The 13508-nt window shown below is 45.9% G+C and overlaps 1 protein-coding gene across 12 annotated transcripts in view; it reads left to right on the forward strand.

Annotated features, from left to right (window-relative positions):
• pde4dip (phosphodiesterase 4D interacting protein) overlaps positions 1-13508 on the forward strand; it is a 330703-nt gene that overhangs the window by 254111 nt on the left and 63084 nt on the right. For 11 of the 12 annotated variants that reach the window (XM_085982652.1, XM_085982655.1, XM_085982653.1 and 8 more), the window contains 3 exons: positions 6480-6733; positions 10235-10372; positions 12153-12329. In XM_085982652.1, the coding sequence (XP_085838778.1) occupies positions 6480-6733; positions 10235-10372; positions 12153-12329 (569 nt within the window). The remainder of the gene's footprint in view (positions 1-6479; positions 6734-10234; positions 10373-12152; positions 12330-13508) is intronic. The other variant, XM_085982651.1, reaches the window with a different exon arrangement.

Here is a 13508-nt window from a genome sequence, read left to right on the forward strand (position 1 = left end):
AGCTGGGGAATTTAAATTCAGTTAATTAAATAAATCTGGAATATAAAGCTAGTATCAGTAATGGTAACCATGAAACTATCGAATTGTCGGAAAAACCCATCTGGTTCCTTTAGGGAAGGAAATCTGCCGTCCTTACCTGTTCTGACTTATATGTGACTCCAGACCCACAGCAATGTGGTTGACTCTTAACTGCCCTCCGAAATGGCCTAGCAAACCATTCAGTTGTAACAAACCGCTACGAAACAAAATAATAAGAATGAAACTGGACGGCATCGACCTCGGCACTGGCTACGGACACGGCAATGGCACACCCAGCCCAATCAACCTGCAACGTCTTCCTCACAACATCTGTGGACTTGTGCCAAAATTGGGAGAGCTGTCCCACAGACTAGTCAAGCAACAGCCTGACATAGTCATACTCACAGAATCATACCTTTCAGCCAATGTCCCGAACTCCTCCATCACCATCCCTGGGTATGTCTTGTCCCACCGGCAGGACAGACCCACCAGGGGTGGTGGCACAGTGGTATACAGTCAGGAAGGAGTGGACCTGGGAGTCCTCAATATTGACTCCGGACCGCATGAAGTCTCATGGCTTCAGGTCAAGCATGGGCAAGGAAACTTCCTACTGATTACCACCTACCACCCTCCCTCAGCTGATGAATCAGTACTCCGCCATGTTGAACACCACTTGGAAGAAGCACTGAGAGTAGCAAGGGCACAGAATGTACTCTGGGTGGGGGACTTCAATGTCCATCACCAAGAGTGGCTCGGTAGCACCACTACTGGCCGAGTCCTGAAGGACATAGCTGCCAGTCTGGGCCTGCGACAGGTGGTGAGAGAACCAACATGAGGGAAAAACCTACTTGACCTCGTCCTCACCAATCTACCTGTCGCAGATGCATCTGTCCATGTATTGGTAGCAGTGACCACTGCACAGTTATTGTGGAGACGAAGTCCGGTCTTCACACTGAGGACACCCTCCTTCGTGTTGTGTGGCACTACCACTGTGCTAAATGGGATAGATTCAGAACAGATCTAGCAGCTCCAAACTGGGCATCCAAGAGGCGCTGTGGGCCATCAGCAGCAGAATTGTATTCCACCACAATCTGTAACCTCATGGCCCAGCATATCCCTCACTCTACCATTACCATCAGGCCAGGGGACCAACCCTGGTTCAATAAGGAGTATAGAAGAGCATGCCAGGAGCAGCACCAGGCGTACCTAAAAATGAGGTGCCAACCTGGGGAAGCTGCAACACAGGACTACATGCATGCTAAAAAGCGGAAGCAGCATGCTATAGATAGAGCTACGTGATCCCACAATCAACGGATCAGATCAAAGCCCTGCAGTCCTGCCACATCCAGTCGTGAATGGTGGTGGACCATTAAACAACTAACGGGAGGAGGAGGCAGCATGAATATCCCCATCCTCCATGATGGTGGAGCCCAGCAGGTGAGTGCAAAAGACAAGGCTGAAGTGTTTACAACCATCTTCAGCCAGAAGTGCCAAGTAGATGATCCATATCGGCCTCCTCCTGAGGTCCCCACCATCACAGAAGCCAGTCTTCAGCCAATTCGATTCACTCCACGTGATATCAAGAAATGGCTGAGCACACTGGATACAGCAAAGGTTATGGGCCCTGACAGCATCCCGGCTATCATGCTGAGACTTGTGCTCCAGAACTAGCCCTGCCTCTAGCCAAGCTGTTCCAGTACAGCTACAACACTGACATCTATCTGACAATGTGGAAAACTGTCCAGGTAAGTCCTGTCTACAAAAAGCAGGACAAATCCAATCTGGCCAATTACCGCCCCATCAGTCTACTCTCAATCAAGCGGCACTTACTCACCAATAACCTGCACACTGATGCCCAGTTTGGGTTCCGCCAAGACCACTCGGCTCCCGACCTCATTACAGCCTTGGTCCAAACATGGACAAAAGAGCTGAATTCCAGAGGTGAGGCGAGAGTCACTGCCCTTGACATCAAAGCAGCATTTGACAGAGTGTGGCATGAAGGAGCCCTAGTAAAAATGAAGTCAATGGGAATCGGGAGGGGGAAAACTCTCCACTGGCTGGAGTCATACCTAGCACAAAGGAAGATGGTTGTGGTGGTTGAAGGTCAATCATCACAGCCCCAGGACATCGCTGCAGGAGTTCCTCAGGGCAGTGTCCTAGGCCCAACCATCTTCAGCTGCTTCATCAATGACCTTCCCTCCAACACAAGGTCGGAAATGGGGATGTTCGCTGATGACTGCACAGTGTTCAGTGCCATTCACAACTCCTCAGATAATGAAGCAGTCCATGCCCACATGCAACACAACCTGGATGACGTTCAGGCTTGGGCTGATAAGTGGCAGGTAACATTCACGCCACAGAAGTGCCAGGCAATGACTATCTCCAACAAGCGAGAGTCTAACCACCACCCCTTGACGTTCAATGGCATTACCATCGCCGAATCCCCCACCATCAACATCCTGGGGGGTCACCATTGACGAGAAACTTAACTGGACCAGTCACACATACACTGTGGCAACAAGAGCAGGTCAGAGGCTAGGTATTCTGCGAGTGCCTCCCCTCCTGACTCCCCAAAGCCTTTCCACCTTTTACAAGGCACAAGTCCGGAGTGTGATGAAATACTCTCCACTTGCCTGGATGAGTGCAGTTCCAACACTCAAGAAGCTCGACACCATCCAGGACAAAGCTTGATTGGCACCCCATCCACCACCTTAAACATTCACTCCCTCCACCACTGGTGTACCATGGCTGCAGTGTGTACTATCTACAAGATACATTGCAGCAACTCGCCAAGGCTTCTTCGGCAGCACTTCCCAAACCTGCGACCTCTTCCACCTAGAAGGACAAGGGCAGCAGGTGCATGGGAACACCTTTCCCTCCAAGTCTCACACAATCCTGCCTTAGAAGTATATCGCCAATCCTTCATCGTCGTTGGGTCAAAATCCTGGAACTCCCTCCTGAACAGCACTGTGGGAGTACCTTCACCACATGGACTGCAGCGGTTCAAGAAGGCGGCTCACCACCACCTTCTCGAGGGCAATTAGGGATGGACAATAAATGCTGGCCTTGCCAGCGGCGCCCACATCCCATAAACAAATTGACGTAATAAAACTCACTACGCACTTGGTTTGAGCATAAAGCAAGGCTTTAATCAACTTGTTTCAGAACATGGAGGTCTAGTTGTACTTCTAGTTCCTTGTCTTATAAAATGTCCCTGGCAAGCTGGGGCCGACGCCCGAGTATTTATACTCCTTGGACGGCGCCACCAGCTGGCCGTCCAGCGTTATTTCACGAGTAGTTTCTTGATGAATGATGAGATTTATAACACAAATGTTTTAAAAAGCCAGCAGATTGCTTCTGGGGGAGGGGTGTCATGCAATCCCGGTCGGGGTGACTCGAACACGCCGGCAGTAGGACAGAGTTTTTTTGTGGTCCCAGGAGGAGCACTCTTGCTTCTCCTGGTCCAACAAAAATAAAAATGTAATCTTGTGACCACCAGCAGTGCCTTTAAGGATCTCTGGTTCGGCTGTTCAAGTCCTGGCACAAATAGGTGGCGCATGTTCGGCGCAAGCTCTGCCCGTTTGTGGCTGAGTTTCGCATTTGAGGTGCTCCAAGTGGCATAGGACCCCAATTTACATATCTAAGGAGTCTAATGCCTGTTGTAGGCAGGCACTTGAACAACTAAAAGTCACCCAAGCTAATATGGTGTCTGGCGCACTTCCAGTCCAGACTGGGCATGACAGTTTGCAACTTGAAATTGAGAGGCCTACTGCCCATTTTAAGGGCACAAAACCAGCAGCTGTAAGTTGAATTTCTCCATCAAAGTTTCTAAAATATTGTGTTGCGTTTTTATGTCATGGGGTAAGATTTCCTCTGCAATTAAAATATTGTGTCCAGTTTTGAGCGCCCTACGTTTGGAAGGCTATCAAGGGTATGGAGAAGGTGAAAAAGAGATTCACTAAGATAGAACCATAGAAATTTACAGCACAGAAGACTATTTGGCCCATTGTACCTGTGCTAGCTCTTTGCTAGAACAATCCAAAATTAATCCGACTGCCCCACGCGCTCCCAAAACCTTGTATCTTACTCTGCTTCAAATATTTATCCAATTTTTCCTTTAATAGAAGCAATGGTCTTTGGCTCAACTACACCCTGTGGCAAAACATTCTGGGGAGAAATTGGGTGGAGCCGCAAACGGGGTGCCAAGCTCGCCTGGGCACCAGATTTTGCGCTGCGATCTGAGCAGCAGCAATCGCCGGAAATTCAGCTTGAGCGCCCCAAGAGGGACACGGGGCGAGGCTCGAGGCGCTCCGCGTCCCTCTTAGGGCGCTGTAACTGAATATCGCAGCGCAACATGCCGCAGCGCCACACACTGTGGCACGGCGCGCTGCGGTACTGCAGGCCTTCCTCCCATTCTTAAGGGGGAGGGGCCTGCACCAGCGCGATGAGTGATCGCGAGTGCCGGCAAAAGAGCCCGGCACCGAGGAGAAGTGCCGGGCTCTCGGAAAACAGCCGGCAATGCCGCGGGGGGAGAACAGGAGGCTGGGGACGGAGGTGCTGGCAGGCGGCCGCTGAAAAAAACCACCGCCCCGCACCTCCACCTTAATTTGCGCCACTGCCGTCACAGGTAGGCCCCGTGAACCGAGCGCGATTAGCGAGCGGCACTACAGAGGCGGTCGCTGCCAAATATCGCGATCGGGGCGCTGCGCACACCGATGACGTCATCGGTGGCAGCGCAGCGCAACAGGCTAACGCCGCCATTAGCGCCCCAGCTAAATATCGCGGGAGGCGTGGCCAGTGGCGCCCTCTTTAGGCACTAACTGGTGGCGCAGCCCACCGAATTTCTAGGCCCCTATGTTCAACAACCCTCTGTATAAAGAAATTTCTCTTAGTCTTTCTCCTCACTCTCTCGGTGACAATTTTAAGTTGATGACCCATCATCACCGACTCCCCAACCAGAGGAAATAGTCTTTTCTTATTCGCTTCAGCAAAACTCTTTGTAATTTTAAAAACCTCAATTAAATCTACTCTTGAACTATTGCCACTGAAGTAGGGAAGTCTAAGTATCTCAACAACCTAGCGTGCATGCCATCAGAGCCAAGTGAATTACCGACCAGGAATTCTGCAATTTTTTTTCCAGAATCAATTCCTTTTCTACAGTTAGCTCTATCAATTGTTCCATATCCTCTTCTAGTACACCTATGTTCTTACTTACAAATAATTTACTTACAAATAGGCTTTAGTTATGAGGAGAGATTATGCGAGGAATTTTAACTCTCACCACCTGGTGAACACACATTTTTACAAACCCGTGGCCATTTTAACGTCATTGTTATCTTGGGCAGTTGAGGCACTCACCTGACTCAGGCAGACACCTCGTGAATACATGTAAATCGGGCTCCTATGTCGTACACAGGACCCCAAAGCTATTTTAACAGGCTACTGGGAGGAGCGTCCTCCGCGGATGCTCTGATCAGTAAAACCTGACGGGCAAAAAACAGAGGCCTTTACAGGTAAGTGTAAAAATCAGTTTTGTGGGGCCTGGAAGAGCAGGAGTGATCCTCTGGGCTCCACAAAGAAAGTTTGGGCTGCCGATGCCATGGGCTCCTCCCTTTCCGTGTTCACAAAACCGTCCCGAACCCACCCACCCCTGATGACTTAACCGGAGTGCTGGCCAGGCGGCCTCTGGGCCACCCAATATTCGCTGGCCTGAACCAGTGAGCTGCCTTTTTACTCCCATTTCCAGCAGATCAATGTTAATGAGGCCCGGCCGTTAAATTGGCTGCGGCACTTCCCATGCGGCAGGTCCGTGCATTCAGCCTGCTGACCACCTGCAAGGTAAAATTCGCCCTGGAGTTCTTTTCATTGGAACAGAAAAGGTTAAGAAGGAATGTGATAAAGATGTTCAAAATTATGAAGAGTCTTCATAAGGTACATAGGGAAAACCTATTTCTGCTGGTAGTGAGTTGGTAACTAGAAGGCTAAAAAGTTAGATCATCACCAAAGGAATGAATGGAGAGGTTAAAAGAATATTTCTTATGGAGAGGTTGTTGGGACATGGGGTGCGCTACCACAAACGGTGGTGGAAACAGAATCCAAAATAGCTTTTAAGAGGGAACTGGATAAATATTTGAAAAAGAAAAAAATTAAAATGATGCAGGGAAAAGGGCAGGGGAATGAGAAGTAATGACTAGCTATGACAGAAAGCCAGCACAGGCATGATGGGCCAAATGACCTCCTTCTGTGCTGTAAAATTCTGTGTAAAAAAAAAAAAATCATAAATCCATTCTTTATAAATAGGTTAATGATTTCAATACACTTAGTGGAAAGAGTAAATCTTCCCTCATGATGTGCAAAATTTCCCAGCAACTAATGTACGTAGTGTGTTTGAAGGAGATTGGCTACAAACTCTCTGAAAGGATGGTGATTCCCCTTTAATTGAATCATTAACTTATTCGCAGACTGAGCAAAGAACTTCAACAGAAAAACAAGCTCATTGAATCCCTCAGCTGCAAACTGCAGAGCCAGGCAGACACTCCCTCCAGCAGCCACGTTCTCTCAGATTCGGAGCAGTCTGACAGGGCATCATTTGTGTCGGAGGAGCAGGAGTCAACCAATGACGACCTGGATGTTTATCGTTACGAAGTCGACTCGAGCAGTGAGTACTCGCACGATGATCAGCAGAGTGCAGAGCACGAAGTACAAGCCACAGCAGGTAGGTTTAATATTAAAACTATTCAAGCTTTTAAACACAGGAAGAGCAAAGAAACAAAACAATTTGTTCAGCTTGTTTGATGTGTGTTGAGGTGAAATCAGTGTCTTAACTCCTAAGTTGTTTCTTCAACATTTGTGTGCAGAAATACCAATATTAACTTAAAATATTTCTATGACATTGCAATGATAGTGTGAGGTGGTACAGATGGTTAGCACACCCCTTTCATGTCTGTGAGCTGCATTAAAATCTAGCCGAGATTAATGGGATGAAGCTGGCCTCTAAGGGCCCAATGTGAATTTTATTTGAAGCAATTCCCATTGGTTGCGGGTCCACAACACAAAACTGCCCATAATGTGGGTAATCCCTTAGAAAGACAAACGACGGCTAGCGTGAGAAATGGGATAGGTCACACCAGGACAGTAGAGACCGCAGATTCTGACACAATGTATACACATATTGCATCTAGTCTATAGGGTACCCTGGCCTAGGAATGCTTGATATGGATGCTGGGCATCTAAATTGAGAAAATGTTTATCTAATATCAGTGCCGACATTTCATACCATAATGTACACACAAAAGCCACCAAAATACAAATATTAGTACAATATCATAAATAGATTGCAATTGCTTGTATGTAGATATCTCCACTTGTACGGCAAAACATAAGCCACTATGCCAGCTAGGTTCAGCTGGTAGTTCTCTCACCTCTAAGTCATAAGGTGTGGTTAGACTTGAGCTAAGCTGGCTCTCCAGTGCAGTTCTGAGAACACATTGCATTTTCTGATGTCATGTCTTTGAGAAGAGACATTAAACCAGGGCCCAATCTGCCTGTTCAGTTGTTTCAGGCAGATGTTAAAGATTCCATGGCACTATTGAAGAAGAGCAGGAAGTTTTTCCCCAATGTCCTGGACAACATTCGTCCTTTAACCAGTACCACTATTGGTGTTTGTGGGATGCCTTTGATGCAGAATGGCTGCCATATTGCCTACATAGCAAGATACACTGCGCTCCACAAAGTAATGTATTGTGTGAAGTGCTTTGAGGTGTTTCACCATGATAGGACACTATTATTTATTCATGGCTTTTGCCAATTGTGAGTTAGCCTCAGTTATGGAAATAGTTATTCTGTCACATGGCTGGCTGTAATGAGCAGTTTCTACCTACTAGTAAGCTGACTAAGAAATCTAGATCCTTCATCACTCACGTTATCCTGTCAATCTTATTCACAGTTATCACGATATTGCTGCTAGCTATAATGTATCCCGTGCGTATTGCTCATTCTGACCTCTCATCATCACAGAGTGGCCTTGTGACATCACAGAGTTACTTCATGGCATTATAGTGGTCTCCTGACATCAGAGAGTGAGCTCATCACCACTTCATTCATCTTAAACGTAACTTTATTATTTCACAGTTCATTTCTTCTAGCCCATTTGAGTACAATTGAACCGGCAAATTTTTCCCACTTTCTTATATGGTCATGTGATTATAATTTGATCGCCTACACAAGGCACAATTCTGCAACGTACTAATGCACTGACTACTACTTCTTCAATCAATCTATATGCAACACGACTGCAGGAACCCCAGTCAGAATGCTGCCTACCAAGCACTACCGTGGCAAGTTTAAAAAAAAAATTACCAATGAATACAACTCAAACATCTCGCCAAATATCAAAGGTTTTATTGAGCTAGACACTTGCGGGAGGGGCGGGGGGAAGAGAAATTATAAAAAGGTTTCAGCATAGACTAAGACGCCGTATTGATGGAGGTATGCAATGAGTCCTCATGGCACTAACAATAGGAATTATTGAAAATAATAATTTAGCACAAGATTAGAGGCAAATAAATTCTGAGTCCATCTGAAAACAATTCCCAGAATCCAATACATAGCCACCAAATGGAGGCAGACAATGAGCATCAACAGAAGACAATGCCACCACTGACTGAGAATAGAGCTTATGCAGAGCAAATCACCAAAAGTCATTGCCCTCCTCCCCTAAAAAAAATACACAGATGATATCTCCATCCTAGATGAATATATAAAGACAGGGAGAACTTCTTGTGTTTTTGTTTGGAAGTGCAGTATGCACACATTAAGCAATTTAAACAACTAACAGATGGTTCCCAACTCAGTGCTTCTGCTATGGGATGGAGTGGAAGCTGCTCTCCATTCTCCTGCACCCCTCAATTGCACCAGACCCTCTCCCTCCACCGCCCCTCCCCCCCATCCTTCTTAGGCCATCACGGCTATGCTGGCTTTTTGCTGGAGCAATCCAAAACGAATCTTGCTGCCCCACTCTCTCCCCGGAGCCTTGTTATTTTCCTCTGCATCAAATATTTATCTAACTTTCCCTTAAAAGAAGCAATGGTCTTTGCCTCAACCACTCCCTATGACAAAGCAGTCCATGCTCCAACAACCCTCTGTGTAAATAAATTTCCCCTAACCACTCCCCTCACCCATGATAATTTAAAATTGATGGCCCCTGATCATTGGCTCCTCAACCAGAGGAAATAATACTTCCCTATTCGTTCTATCAAAACCCCTTATAATTTTAAAATACTCTATTAAATCTCATCAGCCTTCTCTGCATCAGTGGAAATAGTTCAGTCTCTCAAGTGTCTCCTCAGTTTCGCAATCCTAGCATTATCCTAGTGAATCTACACTGTACACTCTATGGCTTTAATGTCCTTTCTTTAATGGGGTGCCCAAAACTGCAGACTGTACTTTTAAATGTAGCCTAACAAATGTTATCTACAAATTAATCACTACTTCTTTACCCTTGTACTCTATGCTCCTCTTTATAAAACCCAGATTCTGTTGGCCTGTTTTTATGGCTTTATTATCTACCTACACTCGCACATTCAGGGAATTACGTATTTGAACCCCTAGGCCTCTCTGTTCATTAACAATGTTAAGTGTCTTTCCATTAAATGTATATATACTCCCATTCCTCTTTTTTGTTCCAAAATGTATTACCTCATGCTGATCCACATTAAGTCGAAACCAGCTGCACATTCTGCTAACCTTTCTGTGTCTTCCTGAAGTCTTTTACATTTTTTTCTCACTGTTTGCCAAACCTCCTCCTTTTGTGTCAACAGCAAATTTTGATATTCTGTTCACTATACCCAAGTTTAATTCATCTACATATACACCAAGAACAGAAGACCCAGCAACACCAGTTTAACCTCACTCTCTTTCCTGTCATCCAACTTTCTATCCATACTGCCACATTTTCTCTTCTATCATGCTCCTGAATTTTTCTAACAAACCTCTTTGAATCAGCTTATCAAACACCCTCTGAAAATGTATATGTACTACTACATTCCCTTTATCTAAGTGGCAAATTTGGTGCAAACAAAAAAACTGCTTAAAATGAACACCAAAAGTTTCATGGCAGAAAATTACGTGTGTGTGTGTGTGTGTGTGTGTGTGTGTGTGTGCGTGCGTGCGTGGCGCATTTGGGACATCTCACTACATTAACATTTACTCTTCTCAGATAATGAAAGTCATTGTGAAAATCCATCCCAACATTCATCTCTCGCATCTGCTTCATCATGTGAAAATCAGCCAAAAGGCAATGCCAGCATCTCACCTTTACAGCAACCCTGCATGGACACCGTTAAGTCACAGAAAGGTACGGTCAGAGACTGGTCAATGGATGGAGCTTTAATTGGGGCACTAAATTGAATGTAGTGGCTTAAATAAATAAAGTGGGAGAGAGGTCCAGTTTTTCCTCTCCTATGTGCATGCAGTGATCTGGGCGCTGCCATGATGACGTTTCCCAGGTTTCTGAATATTATGTACAATGTTGTTTAATGCTGGGTTGCCCCAGTGTTGCACTGCCCCCACTTGGTGCCACTTGTTTGCTAGGGACATCTATTGGTAAGATTTAGGTACTGCAAGAGGATGAAGAGGACAATGTGAAATGGTGGGTTAGGAGTTGTGTTCCACACAGTGAGTTTCAATCTCAGTCACACTGTCTGGTCAACAGCAAATGAAGTCTAAGGAGTAGAATTTCTGCAGGAGTTTGCCCAATTGTCCACCTGGCGAAAGATCCGTGGAAACCCGAGAGAAATGGCGTAAACTGGCTGAAGTTCTGGTGAACAATCGGGAGAACGCCCATGGAAATTGATGGCATAAGTGTTTTCCCACACAGAGAAAATTAGCAGACCAGCTCTGCAGGTTGTCATTATGCATGCTCTAGCAGCTGCACAAGGGTATGGTAGTGCAGTGGTGATAGCACTGTATTAGCAACTCCGAGATTGTGAATTCAAAGTCCAACTCAGCAAGACGTGAAATAAAATTCAGTAAATCTGTGAGCAGGTAAAAATGGCCATGATTGTCATAGAAACCCATTGTTTTCATTAATGCCCTTCAGGGAGGCAAACCTGCCACCTGTTACCCAGTTTGGACTACATGTGACTCCAGTCATTCTCTATGAAATGGCCTGGCAAACCACCTAATTGTAAAAATAGTCACTACAGAGGGCCCATCACTAGCATCTCAGGGCAACTAAAAAGGGACAATAAATGCAACATTACGGGGTTTCCCAAATCCCAAGAACAAATACTTGCTCAAGAACAGATTGGCAGAGAGGTGAATGCACATTAGCTGCCATGGACAACACACAGGGCCACAGGGATCCAAGAATGGATGTCTCTCTCCATCCTGAATTACTCTGATAATTACATAGCTAGTTTGTACAGTAAGCCTGTCCTATGTGAACCGAGCGATACAGATCAGGAAAATAAAGGTTTGGTTCCTGCTCTGTACTGAGCCAGCTAGGATGGTGGTAGGTTTGTTACAATTCCGCATCATTGTCCCTGGGCTAGGGAAGAGAAAAGCAGTCTGGATTCCCAGTCCTGATCACTATCCAGTAACTCCTGTTGGAAAGGGTTTGTGTGTGGAGGTTGGATGAGGGCAGGATTGAGCTCAGCTGTAATGTCCCTGATGATGAAATAACTTGCTGACACTCACAGTCTGGGCTCACACATGAAGAATGGCCACTTGGGTGAGGTGCCAGAGGGCAAGTGGTGCCTCTAGAGTATACCCAAGCAACAGTCTGAGCCTGTGGGAGAGATGGGGAGAAATTTGGGGGCGAGGAAGGGGTGTTTCCTTGTACAACAATCGGCTTCCAATCTTCTCATCCTCACCATTTCAGAGACCTGAGCTATCAGACCATTTAGCTTAGATTGTCACCTGCCACTGTAAAGTAAGCTGATGAGTGGGGCTTGGAAGGCAGAAAGCCTTAAACCACAAATTAGCAATTCCTAATCTAGCCAGGGTTATACATAATAGGGAACAGGTTCGTAAAATGTCTCCACATTTACTGTGTTTTATGTTCAATTTCAGTGTTTATTTTTTATACAATTTTTCATCTTCTTTCTATTTTCAATTCTCCTGTCCATCTTTAGGCCTCTATTCCAGCAGTGTGCCACCAAGCCCTAATGCCACTCAGGCTTCATATTGTGCTGACTTCCCTTGTCAGTTCAGAAGCTTGCCCTTTGGCCCAGCTTACCCCACAGCATCAACATTTTCCCTGGCCGAGGTCCAGCAGGAACTTCACATGTTGCAAAGACAGCTGGGAGAAAGTGAGAATTTTACCTGATATTCTGCTTGGATACCACCTATATAACTGAGCATGTGCAAAACAGCATGATGTGGAGTGGAGGTTTAATTGGGGCACTAAAAAATTTGTGTTTTAATTGTCCAATCAAATTGTTGTATTCTTTACTTGTGGACATCTATTACATTTCTATTCTAAATAATATTTCAACTCAGAGGTTCAATCATCAGTCTGTGCTAAGTTAGCTTATCACAGCTGAAGTGGTTGTAGTGACACTAAAACTGTGTCAATACCACTGGAGGAAATATCAGGTAGGGTTCGCGGTCCTGATGACTGACCAGTGACTCCTGCTGGAAATGTTTGTGAATGTCAGGTGAGGGCAAGATTAGACTTAACTGTGATGCCCTCGATTGTTGAAAAATCTGCCTACACTGACAATTGAGCTACTTGGGTGACATGGAGCAGCCAGCACCATGAGACCATACCCACAACTTTCAACACCACGAGACCATACCCAAAACTTTCAACACCACGAGACCATACCCACAACTTTCAACACCATGAGACCATACCCACAACTTTCAACACCATGAGACCATACCCACAACTTTCAGCACCACAGGACCATACCCACAACTTTCAGCACCACGAGACCATACCCACAACTTTCAACACCACGAGACCATACCCACAACTTTCAACACCACGAGACCATACCCACAACTTTCAACACCACGAGGCCATACCCACAACTTTCAACACCATGAGACCATACCCACAACTTTCAGCACCATGAGACCATACCCACAACTTTCAACACCACGGGACCATACCCACAACTTTCAACACCACGAGACCATACCCACAACTTTCAACACCATGAGACCATACCCACAACTTTCAGCACCACAGGACCATACCCACAACTTTCAGCACCACAAGACCATACCCACAACTTGCAGCACCACAAGACCATACCCACAACTTTCAGCACCACAAGACCATACCCACAACTTTCAACACCACAAGACCATACCCACAACTTTCAACACCATGAGACCATACCCACAACTTTCAGCACCACAAGACCATACCCACAACTTTCAACACCATGAGACCATACCCACAACTTTCAGCACCATGAGACCATACCCACAACTTTCAGCACCACAAGACCATACCCACAACTTTCAGCACCACAAGA

The sequence above is a fragment of the Somniosus microcephalus genome, chromosome 3 (genome assembly GCF_052327205.1).
Source record: "Somniosus microcephalus isolate GS21.2 chromosome 3, FLI_Smic_1.0, whole genome shotgun sequence".
Lineage (NCBI taxonomy): Eukaryota > Metazoa > Chordata > Chondrichthyes > Squaliformes > Somniosidae > Somniosus > Somniosus microcephalus.